The sequence below is a fragment of the Salvelinus alpinus genome, chromosome 31 (genome assembly GCF_045679555.1).
Source record: "Salvelinus alpinus chromosome 31, SLU_Salpinus.1, whole genome shotgun sequence".
NCBI classification, from domain to species: Eukaryota; Metazoa; Chordata; class Actinopteri; order Salmoniformes; family Salmonidae; genus Salvelinus; species Salvelinus alpinus.
Genome location: NC_092116.1, coordinates 32,202,111 through 32,222,110, shown reverse-complemented (window position 1 = coordinate 32,222,110; position 20,000 = coordinate 32,202,111). Strand labels below are relative to the sequence as shown.

General features: G+C 46.1%; 1 protein-coding gene across 4 annotated transcripts in view; it reads left to right on the top strand.

The window, feature by feature from the left end:
• LOC139561742 (zinc finger protein 638-like) overlaps positions 1–16,829 on the top strand; it is a 37,697-nt gene extending 20,868 nt beyond the window's left edge. For 3 of the 4 annotated variants that reach the window (XM_071379010.1, XM_071379012.1, XM_071379011.1), the window contains 14 exons: positions 2,107–2,235; positions 2,678–2,716; positions 3,561–3,689; positions 6,565–6,722; positions 6,942–8,211; positions 10,076–10,297; positions 10,462–10,518; positions 10,716–12,398; positions 12,653–12,761; positions 13,004–13,159; positions 13,242–13,589; positions 15,094–15,210; positions 15,514–15,635; positions 16,129–16,829. In XM_071379010.1, the coding sequence (XP_071235111.1) occupies positions 2,107–2,235; positions 2,678–2,716; positions 3,561–3,689; positions 6,565–6,722; positions 6,942–8,211; positions 10,076–10,297; positions 10,462–10,518; positions 10,716–12,398; positions 12,653–12,761; positions 13,004–13,159; positions 13,242–13,589; positions 15,094–15,210; positions 15,514–15,635; positions 16,129–16,188 (4,599 nt within the window). In that variant the 3' untranslated portion in view covers positions 16,189–16,829. The remainder of the gene's footprint in view (positions 1–2,106; positions 2,236–2,677; positions 2,717–3,560; positions 3,690–6,564; positions 6,723–6,941; positions 8,212–10,075; positions 10,298–10,461; positions 10,519–10,715; positions 12,399–12,652; positions 12,762–13,003; positions 13,160–13,241; positions 13,590–15,093; positions 15,211–15,513; positions 15,636–16,128) is intronic. The other variant, XM_071379013.1, reaches the window with a different exon arrangement.
• Positions 16,830–20,000: the final 3,171 nt, after the last annotated feature.

Here is a 20,000-nt window from a genome sequence, read left to right as displayed (position 1 = left end):
CCGTGGGTGTTTGTTGTCGTTGACGCAGTACTATAACGTGGGTGTTTGTTGTCGTTGACGCAGTACTATAACGTGGGTGTTTGTTGTTGTTGATGCAGTACTATAACGTGGGTGTTTGTTGTTGTTGATGCAGTACCATAACGTGGGTATTTGTTGTTGTTGATGCAGTACTATAACGTGGGTGTTTGTTGTTGTTGATGCAGTACTATAACGTGGGTGTTTGTTGTTGTTGATGCAGTACTATAACGTGGGTGTTTGTTGTTGTTGATGCAGTACTATAACGTGGGTGTTTGTTGTTGTTGATGCAGTACTATAACGTGGGTGTTTGTTGTTGTTGATGCAGTAACAATGTGGGTGTTTGTTGTTGTTGATGCAGTACTATAACGTGGGTGTGTGTTGTTGTTGATGCAGTACTATAACGTGGGTGTTTGTTGTTGTTGATGCAGTAACAACATGGGTGTTTGTTGTTGTTGATGCAGTACTATAACGTGGGTATTTGTTGTTGATGCAGTACTATAACGTGGGTGTTTGTTGTTGTTGATGCAGTACTATAACGTGGGTATTTGTTGTTGATGCAGTACTATAACGTGGGTGTTTGTTGTTGTTGATGCAGTACTATAACGTGGGTGTTTGTTGTTGTTGATGCAGTACTATAACGTGGGTGTTTGTTGTTGTTGATGCAGTACTATAACGTGGGTGTTTGTTGTTGTTGATGCAGTACTATAACGTGGGTGTTTGTTGTTGTTGATGCAGTACTATAACGTGGGTGTTTGTTGTTGTTGATGCAGTACTATAACGTGGGTGTTTGTTGTTGTTGATGCAGTACTATAACGTGGTTTTTTTTTTTGTTGATGCAGTACTATAACGTGGGTATTTGTTGTTGATGCAGTACTATAACGTGGGTGTTTGTTGTTGTTGATGCAGTACTATAACGTGGGTATTTGTTGTTGATGCAGTACTATAACGTGGGTGTTTGTTGTTGTTGATGCAGTACTATAACGTGGGTGTTTGTTGTTGTTGATGCAGTACTATAACGTGGGTGTTTTTGTTGATGCAGTACTATAACGTGGGTGTTTGTTGTTGTTGATGCAGTACTATAACGTGGGTGTTTGTTGTTGTTGATGCAGTACTATAACGTGGGTGTTTGTTGTCGTTGATGCAGTACTATAACGTGGGTGTTTCTGTCGTTGACGCAGTACTATACCGTGGGTGTTTGTTGTCGTTGACGCAGTACTATAACGTGGGTGTTTGTTGTCGTTGACGCAGTACTATAACGTGGGTGTTTGTTGTTGTTGATGCAGTACTATAACGTGGGTGTTTGTTGTTGTTGATGCAGTACCATAACGTGGGTATTTGTTGTTGATGCAGTACTATAACGTGGGTGTTTGTTGTTGATGCGGTACTATAACGTGGGTGTTTGTTGTTGATGCGGTACTATAACGTGGGTGTTTGTTGTTGTTGATGCAGTACTATAACGTGGGTGTTTGTTGTTGATGCAGTACTATAGCGTGGGTGTTTGTTGTTGTTGATGCAGTACTATAACGTGGGTGTTTGTTGTTGTTGATGCAGTACTATAACGTGGGTGTTTGTTGTTGATGCAGTACTATAGCGTGGGTGTTTGTTGTTGTTGATGCAGTACTATAACGTGGGTGTTTGTTGATGCAGTACTATAACGTGGGTGTTTGTTGTTGTTGATGCAGTACTATAACGTGGGTGTTTGTTGTTGTTGATGCAGTACTATAACGTGGGTGTTTGTTGTTGTTGATGCAGTACTATAACGTGGGTGTTTGTTGTTGTTGATGCAGTACCATAACGTGGGTGTTTGTTGTTGTTGATGCAGTACTATAACGTGGGTGTTTGTTGTTGTTGATGCAGTACTATAACGTGGGTGTTTGTTGTTGTTGATGCAGTACTATAACGTGGGTGTTTGTTGATGTTGATGCAGTACTATAACGTGGGTGTTTGTTGTTGTTGATGCAGTACCATAACGTGGGTGTTTGTTGTTGTTGATGCAGTACTATAACGTGGGTGTTTGTTGTTGTTGATGCAGTACTATAACGTGGGTGTTTGTTGTTGTCGTTATAATGAGTGTATTTGACCCAACAGGCCATAGTCCGTATGGAGAGAGTGCAGAAGAGCTTTGCTATGTTGACGAACTACACAATGTCTCCTCCTAAACTACTAGACTGTCCCCTCACCTTCACGTTGACCCGCCCTGATACAAACCTTCACCAGGTAACACACACACACACACATATATACACACACACACACACACATATATATACACACACACACACACACACACACACACACATATATATATATATACACACACACACACACACATATATATACACACACACACATATATATATATATACACACATATATATATATATACACACACACACACACACATATATATATACACACACACACACACACACACACACACACACACAGGTAACAGACACACACATACACACCCACAGGTAACAGACACACACATACACACCCACAGGTAACACACACACACACACACACACACACACACACACACACACACACACACACACACACACACACACACACACACCCAGGTAACAGATATACACACACCCAGGTAACACACACACAGTCCAGTCAACATAGGTGTCTGTTCTTTCTATTGCAGGAGGGTGTGTTCACAACTCTGAATGGCCTCACCCCTACGGTAAGTTCATAGATTTAACTAGAAAGGTTACGTTGTTGTGTCCCCCAAACCAGTTATTTATACGGCTGTAATTACGTTGGTATCCAGATTAGAAAAGCATTAAGGCACCTCAGTGGGTTTGTGGTGTATTGAGATTTAAGAACAGCCCTTAGCCGTGGTATATTGGCCATATACCACACCCCCCCCGTGCCCTATTTCTTATACCTTGTGTTAATAAACCCTTTATAACCTGTTGATAAATCCTTTATAACCTGTTGATAACCCCTTTATAACCTGTTGATAAACCCTTTATAACCTGTTGATAAACCCTTTATAACCTGTTGATAACCTCGTTATAACCTGTTGATAAACCCTTTATAACCTGTTGATAACCCCTTTATAACCTGTTGATAAACACTTTATAACCTGTTGATAAACCCTTTATAACCTGTTGATAACCCCTTTATAACCTGTTGATAAACCCTTTATAACCTGTTGATAAACCCTTTATGACCTGTTGATAACCTCGTTATAACCTGTTGATGAACCCTTTATGACCTGTTGATAACCCCTTTATAACCTGTTGATAAACACTTTATAACCTGTTGATAAACACTTTATAACCTGTTGATAAACCCTTTATAACCTGTTGATAAACCCTTTATAACCTGTTGATAAACACTTTATAACCTGTTGATAAACCCTTTATAACCTGTTGATAAACCCTGTTGTAACCTGTTGATAAACCCTGTTGTAACCTGTTGATAAACCCTTTATAACCTGTTGATAAACCCTGTTGTAACCTGTTGATAAACCCTGTTGTAACCTGTTAATAACCCCTTTATAACCCTCTGTCTGTCAACAGGATCCAACGTTGAAGGAACGTCTTCTGATTGTCAGTAACGTCCCCACAGGGACCTCAGCAGCCAAGGAGGTCCACGGCCTCGTCAAACGCGTGGGCTCCTACCTCGACTCGCTGTCTCTGATCGACAGGGTAGGGACAGACACCGTTTGAAAGTAGCCTGTTGACTTTTGTTCCCGATGTTGAAATCTAGTCGTCTACCTGGGTAGGAAAGATGCTTATTTTCTCAGAATGAGAACGAGTTACCAATTCCTTTTTATAAATGTATTATTTGTTTGTTCCACGTTTTATTAAACAGATTAGACAGCTAGCACGTGGCGTGGCTAAAAGGCTGCTAGCGCTACGTAGTACCACAAACGGTGGACCGGTGGACAACAGCTCAGAAGGAGACGAGACCATTAAAGAGACGTAATCGCTCATTTAACATAACTGGATTCTGACCATAAAAGGGCATTTGGGAACGTTGTGCTGAAAACATGAATTCAAATGAAGCGCCCAAAAGCCGAATACGTCCACGGTGACGTCCAGAGTTGAAGATAAGAAAACGAATCGAGCGTTTTGTCACGTACGCCGCTGAAGGGTGCAGTGAAATGTGTTATGTCTATGACCCGGTTTTACCGGGTCAGACATAGATAGTACCATAAACGTCAAATACCTTCCAATTGTCTTTAGATACCGTGATATATTTAAGCCATATCGCCCTCCTTTGATACGCCTCAGTGGGGATTTAAGAAATGAGTGAATCAGTGCAGAGAAGTGGGTTTAACCTCCACAGCTTGAAATAGACTCGCATGTTTTAGTACTATTAGTGCAATCACATAGCATCATTTAACACAACACAGAATACTACCACAACAACAAAACAACACATTTCCCTTGACAAACAAGCCGGTTATTATTGCCAAGTTGGCAGCGCAGTGTGAAACTACACAACCGCTGACGACCACAACCGCTGCACAAAACGGGTCGATACCATCAGAGAGAGATTCCTCGGCGGCAGGCGAGTGATAATATGGGAACGATTCTACTGTCGCAGAGAGAATGGATGAAGTGTTGAGTCCCACAGGCCATCGACTGACTCCCACTCAAAGGATGCAATCTACAGTCCAGGTGGATTCACGACCGTGGTCATCGGCCCGGACACCAGTTTGACGCTGGATTGGAATATGTGCAAAACATATAAACGTGGAAGAATAGAGACTGCAGGTTTCATTAAACAATCTTTTTTGCCACGTAAACAGCCACACACAATACAAAACACCATGTGATTATAACCAATTAGATCCCTGGAACCAACCACTTTAGGCCTGTAGTGGTACCATGTGGTCTTGGTCCACATTTTGTTACGTTACAGCCTTATTCTGTAATGGATTAAATAAATACAAATCCTCGGCAATCTACACACAATACCCCATAATGAAAAAGCAAAAACAGTTATTTTGACATTTTTGCTAAGTTATTAAAATATAAAACAGATATATTATTTACATAAGTATTCAGACCCTTTGCTATGAGACTTGAAATTGAGCTCAGGTGCATCCTCTTTCCATTGATCATCCTTGATGTTTCTACAACTTGATTGGAGTCCACCTGTGGTAAATTCAATTGATTGGACATGATTTGGAAAGGCACACACCTGTCTATATAAGGTCCCACAGTTGACCGAGCATGTCAGAGAAAAAACCAAGCCATGAGGTCGAAGGAATTGTCCGTAGAGCTCAGAGACACGATTGTGTCGAGGCACAGATCTGGGGAAGGGTACCAAAACATTTCTGCAGATTTGAAGGTCCCCAAGAACACAGTGGCCTCCATCATTCTTAAATGGAAGAAGGTTGGAACCACCAAGACTCTTCCTAGAGCTGGCCGACCGGCCAAACTGAGCAATCGGGGGGGAAGGGCCTTTGTCAGGGATGTGACCAAGAACCTGATGGTCACTCTGACAGAGCTCCAGAGTTCCTGTGTGGAGATGGGAGAACCTTCCAGAAGGACAACTATCTCTGCAGCACTCCACCAATCAGGCCTTTATGGTAGAGTGGCCAGACGGAAGCCACTCCTCAGTAAAAGGCACATGAATGCCCACTTGGAGTTTGCCAAAAGGGACCTAAAGGACTCTCAGACCATGAGAAACAAGATTATCTGGTCTGATGAAACCTAGATTGAACTCTTTGCCCTGAATGCCAAGCGTCACGTCTGGAGGAAACCTGGCACCATCCCTTTGGTGAAGCATGGTGGTGGCAGCATCATGCTGTGGGGATGTTTCTCAGCAGCAGGGACTGGGAGACTAGTCAGGATCGAGGCAAAGATGAACGGAGCAAAGTACAGAGAGATCCTTGATGAAATCCTGCTCCAGAGCACTCAGGACCTCACAGTGGGGCGAAGGTTCACCTTCCAAAACGACTCTAAGCACACAGCCAAGACAAGGCAGGAGTGGCTTCGGGACAAGTCTCTGAACGTCCTTGAGTGTACCAGCCAGACCCGGACTTGAACCTGATCGAACCTCTCTGGAGAGACCTTTAAATTGCTGTGCAACAACGTTCCCCATCCAACCTGACAGAGCTTGAGAGGATCTGCAGAGAAGAAATGGAGAAACTCCCCAAATACAGGTGTGCCAAGCTTGTAGCGTCATACCCAAGAAGACTTGAGGATGTAATCGCTGCCAAAGGTGCTTCAACAAAGTACTGAGTAAAGGGTCTGAATTCTTATGTAAAATGTGAAATTTCATATTTAGCAACAACAAAACATTCCTGTTTTTGCTTTGTCATTATGGGGTATCGTTTGTAGATTGATGTTGAAAAAAACTATAATCATTTTTATAATAAGGCTGTAACACAACAAAATGTGTAAAAAGTCAAGGAGTCCGAATGCTTTCTGAAGGAACCGTGTAACCAATCAGGTCCTTGGAACGTCCGACTGCATCTTTTCAACATTTCTGATTAGTCAGGAGACGACGCAAATAACAAATCAAATGATTTGTTGTTTAATTAATGTTTCTATTTCTCTGTCTCAGATCTATTTTGAGATGGAGTCTTCGTCGGTGGCGATGGCAGTGTGTCTTCATTTCCAGAAGTCCCCCTGTGTAGTTCAGAACAAACCTCTGAAGGTCAACATGCTGGGCGAGGTTAAACAGCCACTGCAGCCCCCAGCCCAGAAGACATCTGTTGTCAGGTAAATATCTCAACCTTTCATTAACTTCCAAGATTTTATCCGTCAGTCCATCCATCCAATCCAAGCATTGTATGACGTCCTGTTTTCTAAGGACAATAGGATACAATTAGGGTCAATTTTTTCCTCGTCAGGGAACAACTCCTGTCCCATATGTTCCTCTGGAGACGTTTTTAGATGTAAACATCACTTATTTTATAATCTACGTGTTTGTCATTTCAGCTCCAAAGCCAAGAAGAAACCGATCAAAGGCAAGAAGCCTGTAGCTAAAGGTGTGGCAGCACCAGTTAAACCTGTTACTTCCACAACCACTACTACCAGCACCAATGCTGCGGTCTCATCCTCTCAGCCTGTTGCTGTGGCTACCAAGCAACCGGGTGACGACGTCATCGTCGCGGAGGCCAAGCAGCCAGGAAGTGACGTCGCGGTGATGAATTCCGACGGAAAGGCAACGGTGGCGGAGTCTGGAGGAAAAGAGGGTGGGATTTCCTCGACAAAAGATGGGAAGCAGAAGATCGGCCATCCTCCCACAGAGGATGGAGGGATGAAAACTGAGGAGGCAAAAGAAAATAAGGAAGACACTGCGACCGTCGACATCGTCGTTTCCGCCTCGTTACCTACGGTTGCCGTGTCCGCTCCCGAGGAAGAGGTCGCCATGGAAACCCAGAGCACCGACGGCGTCGCCTCGACCAATGAGATTGCAGCAGAACCCGAACAGGTCCCACAACAGGGCAGTGATGTCATTGCGTTGGTTAGTGAAACCGTGACGACTGTGGCCACAACAGAACCTTGTCTGATCTCCGCTGTGGAGGGAGCTAATAACGTCGCCAATCCCGTCGACTCTGACACCGTTGCCGCCTTTGTACCGGCACAAACAGCGGCCCCTGTCCCGGTAGAGTTAAATGTTGAAGACAAACCTCAGGACTTTCCTCCGGTAACTGAGGAGATCCTCAAGGCCCTGGAGGCAGCGGTGCACCAACACCGTATGGGGAGACTGGTGGAGGAACAGGCTAAACAGGAACAGAACCAGGGAGAGGGGATCCAGGACAAGCCTCTACCCAACAAGAAGAGCCCTGCAGCTGGGGAGACAGTGGAGAAAAAGACCCCGGCTGGAGAAAAGAACCAGGGAGAGGGGATCCAGGCCAAGCCTGTACCCAACAAGAAGAGCCCTGCAGCTGGGGAGACAGCGGAGAAAAAGACCCCGGCTGGAGAAAAGAACCAGGGAGAGGGGATCCAGGCCAAGCCTCTACCCAACAAGAAGAGCCCTGCAGCTGGGGAGACGGCGGAGAAAAAGACCCCGGCTGGAGAAAAGAACCAGGGCCCGGCTGAGCCAGAAGAGAAGACTGGGGAGAAAGAGACAAAGAAGAAAGAGGAGCCACGCCCAGAGAAGAAGTCACAGCCGGGCCCGGACAAAAAACATCCGACACCAGCTAAAAAGACCACCGACACGAAGAAGACACCTTCAGGATCTGGGCAACCAGACCACAATAATGTATGTATTGTTATAATAATATGAATTTAAGGGACAGATATAATTTAAACCTTGACAGATTTGAATCATCGACAGTCTGATTCATTGCACCTTAGTGTAACCGGTGTGAAATGGCTAGCTAGTTAGCGGGGTGCGCGCTAATAGCGCTTCAATCGGTGACGTCACTCGCTCTGAGACCTTGAAGTAGTTGTTCCCCTCTGCAAGGGCCGCGGCTTTTGTGGCGCGATGGGTAACGATGCTTCAAGGGAGCCCAGGTAGGGGCGAGGAGAGGGATGGAAGTGTCGTGTTTTTGGCTATGCCGGATTAAGTGAGATGGCATGCTATTCTATAAAATCCGTTCTCAGTAATTAATATTACCTAATTGAGCTAATCATGTAAATAATTAACTAGAAAGTAGGGGCACCACGAAAGAGTGTTTATAGAGCTGTTATCTTCCGAATAAACTCTGAAAGACCTAGTAATATTTTACATCAATAGCAGTCAATATTAATCGTCACCTTCAGTCTCATCTGAAAGTTGTAAATTCTTGGTTATCTTCACGAACCCTGGCTAACAAGTTGAATCAGCAATACAAAATTGTGTTTAATTATTTATTTATTAAATACCTAACTAATCACACAGAATTACATATACACAGAATGCAAATGATGTCATACAGAAAACGTCCCTGGTGGACGGAGCCGACATGACGGCTGGTAACACAAAGGAAAGGGTTTGGGTTTGAGTGAAAGAGCGGGAAGACTGAGGAACAAAGGGAGAAGCCACGCTATCGTAAATACAGTATCTTGTGCATTCTAAATTACCACCCATTTGGAAATGGAAAATGCAATAAATATTTACTCTGAGCTGCACTTCGGTAGGTTGGTCGTATATGCTGGGTGTGTTGGCCAACAGAGATCTTCCTGTCCTCGGAAGAATGTCTCTCGTGGTAAATTGGGTACGTTGTAGTATCGTCATTGTGTGTTAGACTGGATACATCGTCCGTCCTTTCCTAGCCCACGTTTACAGCGGCCGCTGCTAACTCAACGGCTAGGAGGTATCACTTCTGTAGTGAATAAGAGTTCAAAGTTCATACCATTCGCAACCAAAGCTCACGCTGAGGTTGGCTTCGTTCTGTAGTTATTATCTGAATCCTTCTGACATCGGACCGTCGCCCTAATGTACCCGGAACAGGAGGTTACATTTTCGTCAAGGGCTTACATAGTGGAGGGAGAGAAGGGTGTGTTTCATAGTTTATGACCCATGTCTCTTCACCGGGGCAGGCCACTGATTGAGCAGAGCTCTAATCTTATGAAAACCCAATTCTCTCATTTGGAAGCTAAAATTACATTTAATCTTTTCACAAATAGTTTCATATTCAAACATTTAAATTGCACAATTCCATGTGAATCTGATAACTATAATGTGTAGACTTTCCCAGATACAGTTTATGTCGTCCTGTCATCAGTCATAATATCTCAGAAGACAACCGAACTGACATCATATTCATTAAGTACCAACGCACATATATTCCACTGGTTGGATTACCGAAATATGGTTCCTTTCCCCCCACCGTTTGATGTTCCCAGACTCGATGTTTAACAAAGGCTATTCAAGAGTCCCTCTGTAGAGTCAGAGAGAGGGAGGGGAGAAAGGTATTTATGTGGGGGGGGGTCATAAACCTTACCCACAGGCCAAAGGATGCAATCTATATGAGACACCAGCCAGCCTCGTAATGTCACTTTGAGGTACCCACAGGCCAACGTCATGACAGAAGCAATATTGTTACATTAGCTTCTGCTAATATTTTAATGTATGTATTGTACTCTAATGACTGAGGCAACTCATTATGTATTTAAATGTCTAATAAAATGAATTCATCCAGGGGAAGACCCAGGCTTCTGGAGGGAGAGGGGACCGCTTTTCCCCAGAAAGGAGAGACTCTTCTAGGCATAGAAGCACCCGGGCTCCTTCCGAGGAGAGGCACGATCCTCCGACGTCGAGACATGGTAACTCCTCTAGCTCCTCTTCTGGCTCCCGCAGGAGCAGCAGACAGGACGGCAGCCCCGCCAAGAAGAAGGGGAGGAAAGAAGAGGAGAGGAGCAAGGTAGGAGAAGGAGAAAAGCAAGGCGTGATGGTGAATGCATGTTTTTATTTTCCACTTCTATCCAGGTATTGTTTGAAAGTGTGCTTTTTAAATTATTTTTTAATGATTTCATTCTATTTCTGAGCTAGAAATGATCCTATTAAAGGTTTCTGTTGGTTCCACAGAGCCACGGCAGAAGCAGTAAAACGACTCTCTCCTCTAGGAGCAGGTCTAGAGAGAAGGTGAGCGATGCTTTCCAAACGGCAACGTTTCTTAAAAATACACCATTGTGTACAGAATCCATAACCGCTACAGTCTGTTGTAGCAAACTCTCATACAGCTGATTTCAAACTACAGCACTTCTGTTGAACTTGGGGAAGATTGATTTGATTATGATGAATTAATTCAATGGATTCATCCTTCTCTCTCTTTACCTCAGGCTAGTTGCTACGCGGGAGATGAGTTTACGTCTGACGTCATCCCCGGTGAAGCCAACTCCTTCGATCTGGACCAGTTCAACATGGACCAGTTTGTTACTGTGGACGAGGTGGAAGGGGATGAGGCTGAGAACACCAACCCACCGCAGTCATCCTCATCTTCGTCACACAAGACTCAAGATAAGGCCTCGGAAAGGTCAAACCGATCGTCCAAACGCAAGAGGGGTACCCCAGATTCCCCAACTCCGAAATCTAGCCAGGAGCACAAGGAGTCCCCCACGTCCTCCTCCTCTACCCCCCCTGCTCAAAAGACTCCACGAAAAGCTGCAGCAAAGAAGGCGGCAGCTAAACCTCAACCACCTGCCACCTCTGGACGCAAGACCAGGTCATCAGCAGCTGTTGTCGTAGCAACCGAAGCCGCAGAAACCCAGGAAGCCGCCGCCGCCGACGACACCACCAGCATAGCCGATACGGAGGCGGAGCCTGTTCCCTTGGAGACTCGGTCTCAGTCGGAAGAGGAAGTAGTAGTGGTCACTAAGGGATGTGACACGGAGGATGTAGTACCGTCATCCCGCCACCAGATGTCAGTGTTGGACACTGCAGTGACAGACAACAAGGAAGAGAAAAGTGCTGTGTCAGAGAGCGATATGGAGACGACAGCTGAAAAACCTCCAGAGGTAGAGGGGAGCGAGGACACTACCCAGGCTGAAAAAGGTTCCTCGATTCTGGGTACCGAGGCTCAGAATGGAGCCTGTCCACTGGAGCTTGGTCTGACCCATCCGTCTGCCTCAGCCAAGGAGCGAGACCTTCAGAAGGCCCTGGAACTACAAGAGGTGGAGACGGTGTCGGGTCACCAGGTGCCCCGATCACTTATCGATAAAGTTCCTGATGATGATGCTGGTGGTGATTTCCAGATACTCGACGAAGCTGTGGACGATGACACACCTAGAGACGGAGAAGAGGGCAGTCAAGACACTCAAGAACAGTCTGTATCTCTGGGTTACCAGGCGCCTGCGGCCTCCGAATCTACAGGTTCCCAGGTGCCTCAAACTACTCTAGAGGAACACGAAGAGATCTCCGACGACCAACAAGAATCTGCTTTCCAGATCCTCGACTCTCTAGAAGACACCGAAGACAAAATGGCCGACTCCTCTCTCGCAGGCCAACGAGGCCGAAGAGATTCTCTACCCAGAGAGATGGAAGGGTTCCAGATACTAGATTCAGTCGACGATCAGACGGAAACGACCCAAGCTCTGGACAACCATACGACTGAATCTAAATGTCAGGGAGGCTCCAAGCCTCTGAAGGGGGGCAAGAAGGCACCCCAAAAGAAGGGTAAGAGGGTACCCAAAACTCAAAAGGTGACCAAGACCGCAATAGGAGAGTCCGAGGGGGGTACCCCGAAAAAGAGTAACCTTGTCACCTTGGATGAGGTGAGCGAGGAGGAGGAGGCTTACCCAGATGACGCCGCCGAAGAGGAAGAACTGATTAAGAAACAAAAACTGGTAAAGGAGAATCAGCGAGAGAAGGAAAGAGGAAAGGAGAGAGAGAAAGGGAGGAGGAGTAGAGAGAAGGAACGGAAGAGGGAGGAGGAGAGAGAGGAGAGGGTCGGAGTGGATACTGAGGGCTTGGTGACTTTGGATGAGATCGGAGAGGATGAATCAGGAGACACCTTCAACCCAGAGGTTGGAAAATATCTGCTGCTTACTTTCTCCACTCTCTCTTCTCTCTCTCGTCTCTCTCTTCTCTCTCGTCTCTCTCTCTCGTCTCTCTCTTCTGTCTCTCTCGTCTCTCTCTTGTCTCTCTCTTCTCTCTCTCGTCTCTCCTCTCTCGTCTCTCTCTCGTCTCTCTCTTCTCTCTGTCGTCTCGCTGTCGTATCTTTCTCTCCTCTCTCCTCTCCCTTTCTCACTCACACACCCTTTAACCTCTCTCCTATCAGACTCTGGTAACCCTGGATGAGGCTGGAGGTGATGGGAAGGATGAGATGGAGGAGGAAGAGCAGAACAAGAGTCCTGAACCAGCGCAGATCCAGCAAGCTGACAACACAGGTCTGTCTGTTTGTCAGAGTAGAACAGAAGGGGTGTGGGTGTGGGGGGGGTGTGGGGTGTTTTTCAGGACAGAAGGGGGGGGGGGGGGGGTTTTCAGGACAGAAGGGGGGGGGGGTGTATCGGGACAGAAGGGGGGGGGGGGGGGTTTCAGGACAGAAGGGGGGGGGGGGGGGTGTATCGGGACAGAAGGGGGGTGTCCTCTCGTCCACTAAACCATTTTTCTCCTCTTGCTGATGCTACAGGGTCTCCTGGTGCAGAGGACGACTGCAGGGGCATGGAGGATATCAGGAGAATGGACTTTGTGACCGTGGATGAAGTGGGAGAGGAGGAGGAGGAAGAGGAGGCTGTTGCTACAAGGAGAGGAGCCAGGGGGAGGAAGAGAGCCCGACAGACCTCTGGTAAGAGAGACGGACACACTTAGAGACACACAGGAATTGAGTTATAATGTTGCAGCTGTATTTCTTCTTCTCTCCATCACAGCCAGGAAATCAGTGAAAGCAAAGAAGGTGAGCGTCAAAGACGAGGAAGAGGAGGAGCCTCGGGCAGATATTACTCCTCCCACTGACCCAGCTTCCGTTGACGCTCCCTCCTCATTGCTCCAAGTCGCTGTGACATCAGAGGTGGACGCCCAACCAGCTGCCTCAGTTCCAGACCTCCAGGAGAAAGAGACGGAGGCTGATACCCCGGCAGACCAACCCAGCCTGGAGGCCTCCTCAGCTGGGCAGGAGAGGCAGACTGACCCCCCTGAGAACCAGAGTCTGGAGGGGAAACGGGAGACAACAGACATGACTGTTGGAAAGACTTGTACCGAGTCCACAACACTACAAGGTAAAGAGAGAACAGATGAAATGGACTGAAGTGCAGTAGATGTGTTCAGTAGTTAATATGAGACACCAGCCAGCCTCGTCACGTTGAGGTGCCACATTCCTGTGGAGACGTTTTATTTTGGAATCGTATGCGTCATCTTTTTCAAATGTGACCACAGACTGAGTCAGTCATTTTTCCTTGGCTGGTATCTGCGGTGTGATGACCAAGTCCTCCCTGGATGTCCTCCCTGGACGTCCTCCCTGGACGTCCTCCCTGGACGTCCTCCCTGGACGTCCTCCCTGGACGTCCTCCCTGGACGTCCTCCCTGGACGTCCTCCCTGGATGTCCTCCCTGGATGTCCTCCCTGGACGTCCTCCCTGGACGTCCTCCCTGGACGTCCTCCTGGACGTGGACGTCCTCCCTCCTCCCTGGACGTCCTCCCTGTCCTCCCTGGACGTCCTCCCTGGACGTCCCTAATGCCCACTTGGTCATGAAGACGTGTGTTTGATAGGAACATAATGACATGTTTCTATATCTGGACTCTGTGTTCTTGCTGCCAAATTAATCTGTTTTCTCCCATCGCCTTTGTTCTTCCTGTCTCTCTCTCTCTCTCCATCTCTCTCTTTCTATCCTTCTCTCTCCATCTCTCTCTCTCTATCCTTCTCTCTCTCTCTCCATCTCTCTCTCTCTATCCTTCTCTCTCTCTCCATCTCTCTCTCTCTATCCTTCTCTCTCTCTCTCTCCATCTCTCTCTCTCTATCCTTCTCTCTCTCTCTCTCTATCTATCCTTCTCTCTCTCCATCTCTCTCTCTCTCCTCTCTTTCCTCTCTCCCTCCCTCTCTCTCTCCTCTCTCTCTCCATCTCTCTCTCTCTCTCCTTCTCTCTCTCTCTCCATCTCTCTCTCTCTATCCTTCTCTCTCCATCTCTCTCTCTCTATCCTTCTCTCTCTCTCTCCATCTCTCTCTCTCTATCCTTCTCTCTCTCTCTCCATCTCTCTCTCTCTATCCTTCTCTCTCTCTCCATCTCTCTCTCTCTATCCTTCTCTCTCTCTCTCTCTATCTATCCTTCTCTCTCTCTCCATCTCTCTCTCTCTCCTCTCTTTCCTCTCTCCCTCTCTCTCTCTCTCTCTCTCTCTCTCTCTCTCTCTCTCTCTCTCTCTCTCTCTCTCTCTCTCTCTCTCTCTCTCTCTCTCTCTCCATCTCTCTATCCTTCTCTCTCTCTCTCCATCTCTCTCTCTCTATCCTTCTCTCTCTCTCTCCATCTCTCTCTCTCTATCCTTCTCTCTCTCTCTCTCTATCTATCCTTCTCTCTCTCTCCATCTCTCTCTCTCTCCTCTCTTTCCTCTCTCCCTCTCTCTCTCTCTCTCTCTCTCTCTCCATCTCTCCATCTCTCTCTCTCTCCTCTCTTTCCTCTCTCCCTCTCTCTCTCTCTCCTCTCTCTCTCTGTCTCTCTCTCTCTCTTTCTCTCTCTCTCTCTCTCTCTCTCCATCTCTCTATCTCTCTCTCTCTCTCTCTCATCTTTCTAGAAGACAGTAAACAGAGAAGAGAGGAGGAAGAGGAGCCTGAATTAAAGCGTTGTCTTTCTGAGTCTCCTCTGATCACAGACTTCAAACTGCCTCCCTTCAGTCCTCACAACCCTATAGGTGATACTGACAGCCACACGCTCCCCGACAGACGCACACACTTCATTTCTCATCAGGTTTAACTGACCCTCCCCTCGCTCTCCTCCCCTCTCGCTCTCTCTACTCTCTCTCTCTCTCTCTCTACTCTCTCTCTCTCTCTACCTCTCCTCTCTCTCTCTCGCCTCTCTCTCTCCTCTCGCCTCTCTCTCCTCTCGCCTCTCTTCTCTCTCCTCTCTCTCTACCTCTCCTCTCTCCCTCTTTCCCCTCTCTCCCTCTCTCTCTCCTCTCTCTCTCTCTCTCTCTCTCTCCCTCTCTCCTCTCCAGGCCAGGACTTTGTGGTTCCTAAGACAGGGTTCTTCTGTAAGCTGTGTTCTCTGTTCTACGGGAGCGAAGACAAAGCCAAGAAGACCCACTGCAGCAGTCTGCAACACTATCAGAACATGCAGGTATAAACGGCCGGGCTGACGGGTGGGGGGGGGCGATGGGGGGCCGATGGAGGGAGGGACGAGGGGGGGGGAGGCAAGGACGACGCAGCCAAGAAGAATAATCTGAAGGTATATTTTTAGACCTGTTAGTTTGATGCGGGGATAGTTATTATTATTATTATTATTAGGCCTGTAAATAACCAGTCCTGAAGGACAACTATGTGGCTAATACACTCTACCTTTCACCTCCATCCCCCTCGCTTTCTTTCTCTCTATCCCTCTCTTTCTCCCCCTCTCTCTTTCTCTCCCTTTTTCTCTTTCTCTCCCTTTTTCTCGCTCTCTCCCTTTTTCTCGCTCTCTCCCTTTTTCTCTCTCTTTCTCTCTCTCTCTATCCCCCCCTCTCTCTCTCTCTCTCTCCCCCCCCCTCTCTCTCTCTCTCTCTCTCTCTCTCTCTCTCTCTCTCTCTCTCTCTCTCTCTCTCTCTCTCTCTCTTTCTGTCTCTCTCTCTCTCCAGAAATATTACCTGAAGCGTCAGAAGCAACAAGCAGGAAGTTCTAGCCACGTCTCCGAATGACCCCCTTGACCCTGTGTGTTTCCCAAATGGCACCCTATTCCCTACATAGTGCACTACTTTAGACCAGAGCTGGCACCCTATTCCCTACCTAGTGCACTACGTTTAGACCAGAGCCCCATAGTGCTCTGGTGGCAGGGTGCCATTTGACTCCCAACTCAATCAATCTTTATTTTCTAATTTGTGTGTCTGAAACAACTGTAAGTCTGGTCATAATACTACACTAATATGGGCTAACAGAGGATCTGAGTAGAGGAGTTCTGATCCAGGATCAGTCCCCCCCCCCCCCGTCCATATAGTTATGATCTTATAGACTAGATTGATCCAGGATCAGCCCCCCCCCCCCCCCCCAGTCCATATAGTTATGATCTTATAGACTAGACTGATCCAGGATCAGTTCCCCCCCCCAGTCCATATAGTTATGATCTTAAAGACTGATCCAGGATCAGAACTCCTCTGAAAGACTTTGTGAATATGGGGCCCAATATGTATCAAACAGTTTCATAGTTTAGTTTGGTTGTTTTTTTTGGTGGGATTTGGATGTCTGTGTTTTATTTTAACTAGAGAAGAGCAACTTAATTCAGCAGAGACGCTATCAATTTACAAGGAGAAAATAATACATTTGAGTTTTATTAAAAGTTTTTTTTTAAATTTGGTGTCTGTTGTGATTTGGGAGTGGATGGTCAAGCATTAACGCACACACACACACACACACGGACACACACACACGGACATACAGAAACACACACACACACGGCACAGGACAATACATTGGTGTCACAAGGGCAGCAGCACAACACCATTAGTGCACACACATATGTACAGTACCAGTCAAAAGTTTTAGAACACCTACTCATTCAAGGGTTTTTCTTTATTTTTACTATTTTCTACATTGTCGAATAATAGTGAAGACATCAAAACTATGAAATAACACATATGGAATCATGTAGTAACCAAAACAAATCCAAATATTTGAGATTCTTCAAAGTAGGCACCCTTTGCCTTGACAGTTTTGCACACTCTTGGCATTCTCTCAACCAGCTTCACCTGGAATGCTTTTCCAACAGTCTTGAAGGAGTTCCCACATATGCTGAGCACTTGTTGGTTGCTTTTCCTTTACTCTGCGGTCCAACTCATCCCAAACCATCTCAATTTGATTGAGGTCAGGTGATTGTGGAGGCCAGGTCATCCATCACTCTCCTTCTTGGTCAAATAGCCCGTACACCGCCTGGAGGTGTGCTGGGTCATTGTCCTGTTGAAAAACAAATGATTGTCCCACTAAGCGCAAACCAGATGGGATGGCGTATCGCTGTAGGAATTTATTTTTATTTTTTTCTTGAATTTTCTTTCTTTAAAGATCTGAAACACGATTGTGTCGAGGCACAGATATGGGGAAGTGTACCAAAACATTTCCGCAGCATTGAAGGTCCCCAAGAACACACAAGTTTGGCCAATCTGAGCAATCGGGAGAAGGGCTTTGGTCAGGGAGGTGACCAAGAACCTGATGGTTCCTTTGACAGAGCTCCAGAGTTCTTCTGTCAAGGTGGGAGAACCTTCCAGAAGGATAACCATCTCTGCAGTACTCCCCCAATCGGGTATTTATGGTAGAGTGGCCAGATGGAAGCCACTCCTCCAGTAAAAGGCACATGACAGCCTGCTTGGAGTTTGCCCAAAGGCACCTGTAGACTGACCGTGAGAAGTAAGATTCTCTGGTGTGATGAAACTGAGATTGAACTCTTTGGCCTGAATGCCAAGTGTCACGTCTGGAGGAACCTGGCACCATCCTTACGGGGATGCAGGAGTGGCTTCAGGACAAGTCTCTGAATGTCCTTGAGTGGCCCAGCCAGAGCCCGGACTTGAACCCGATCGAACATCTCTGGAGAGACCTGAAAATAGCTGTGCAGCGACGCTCCCCATCCAACCTGACAGAGCTTGAGAGGATCTGCAGAGAAGAAATGGACAAACTCCCCAAAAACAGGTGTGCCAAGCTTGAAGCATCATACCCAAGAAGACTTGAGGCTGTAATCGCTGCCAAAGGTGCTGAAGTGAAGGGTTTGAATACTAATGTAAATGTGATATTTCAGTTTTTATTTATTTATAAATTAGCAAAAATGTCTTACCCTGATTTTGCTTTGTCATTATGGGGCATTGTGTGTAGATTGATAATAAAAAAACAACATCTTAATCCATTTTAGAATAAGGCTGTAACCTAATAAAATGTGGAAAAAGTGAAGGTCTGAATACTTTCTGAAGAAAAGTGTAAGTCAGAAATACATTATTTAATTATTTTTCATTTGATTTTCCCCCAAAAAACTTAGTCGAATAAGGCGGATGTTCAGCGTTTTGCAACAAAACCTGATTATTTGTCTCTGAAATTAAACCCATGTAGTGATAGATTATAAAACATGTAATTTAACAACTAACAAAAACACCAATCATACTTTTTTTAATTTCACAATAGCTCATTTACCAAAAATGTTTAGTGTTTTGGAATAAAAGTCATGTATACAGTTAAAGTAGGAAGTTTACATACACCTTAGCCAAATACATTTAAACTCAGTTCTTCACAATTCCTGACATTTAATCGTTGTAAAACTTCCCTGTCTTAGGTCAGTTAGGATCACCACTTTATTTTAAGAATGTGAAATGTCAGAATAATAGTAGAGAATGATTTATTTCAGCTTTTATTTATTTCATAACATTCCCATTTGGTCAGAAGTTTACATACACTCAATTAGTATTTTGTAGCATTGCCTTTAAATTGTTTAACTTGGGTCAAACGTTTCGGTGAACGTGGTCCCTTCAGGCGTTTGGAAATGGCTCCCAAGGATGAACCAGACTTGGTCTTGGCTGATTTCTTTTGATTTTGCCCATGATGTCAAACAACGAGGCACTGAGTTTGAAGGTAGGCCTTGAAATAAATCCACAGGTACACCTCCAATTGATTCAGATGATGTCAATTAGCCTATCAGAAGCTTCTAAAGCCATGACATAATTTTCTGGGATTTTCCAAGCTGTTTAAAGAAACAGTCAACTTAGTGTATGTAAACTTCTCACCCACTGGAATTGTGATACAGTGAATTATAAGTGTAATAATCTGTCTAAACAATTGTTGGAAAAATTACTTGTGTCATGCACAAAGTAGATGTCCTAACAGACTTGCCAAAAAATTAGGTTGAAAAATTAGTTTTACTGACTCCAACCTAAGTGTATGTAAACTTCCGACTTGAACTGTATATAGCAGCAGCAGGCCACAAATGTGCATGTGTCTGCTCAAACGGTCAGAAACAGACTCCATGAGGGTGGTATGAGGGCCCGACGTCCACAGGTGGGGTTTGTGCTTACAGCCCAACACCGTGCAGGACGTTTGGCATTTGCCAGAGAACACCAAGATTGGCAAATTCGCCACTGGCGCCTTGTGCTCTTCACAGATGAAAGCAGGTTCACACTGAGCACATGTGACAGACGTGACAGAGTCTGGAGACGCCGTGGAGAACGTTCTGCTGCCTGCAACATCCTCCAGCATGACCGGTTTGGCGGTGGGTCAGTCATGGTGTGGGGTGGCATTTCTTTGTGGGGCCGCACAGCCCTCCAAGTGCTCGCCAGAGGTAGCCTGACTGCCATTAGGTACCGAGATGAGATCCTCAGACCCCTTGTGAGACCATATGCTGACACATGCACATTTGTGGCCTGCTGGAGGTCATTTTGCAGGGCTCTGGCAGTGCACCTCCTTGCACAAAGGCGGAGGTAGCGGTCCTGCTGCTGGGTTGTTGCCCTCCTACGGCCTCCTCCACGTCTCCTGATGTACTGGCCTG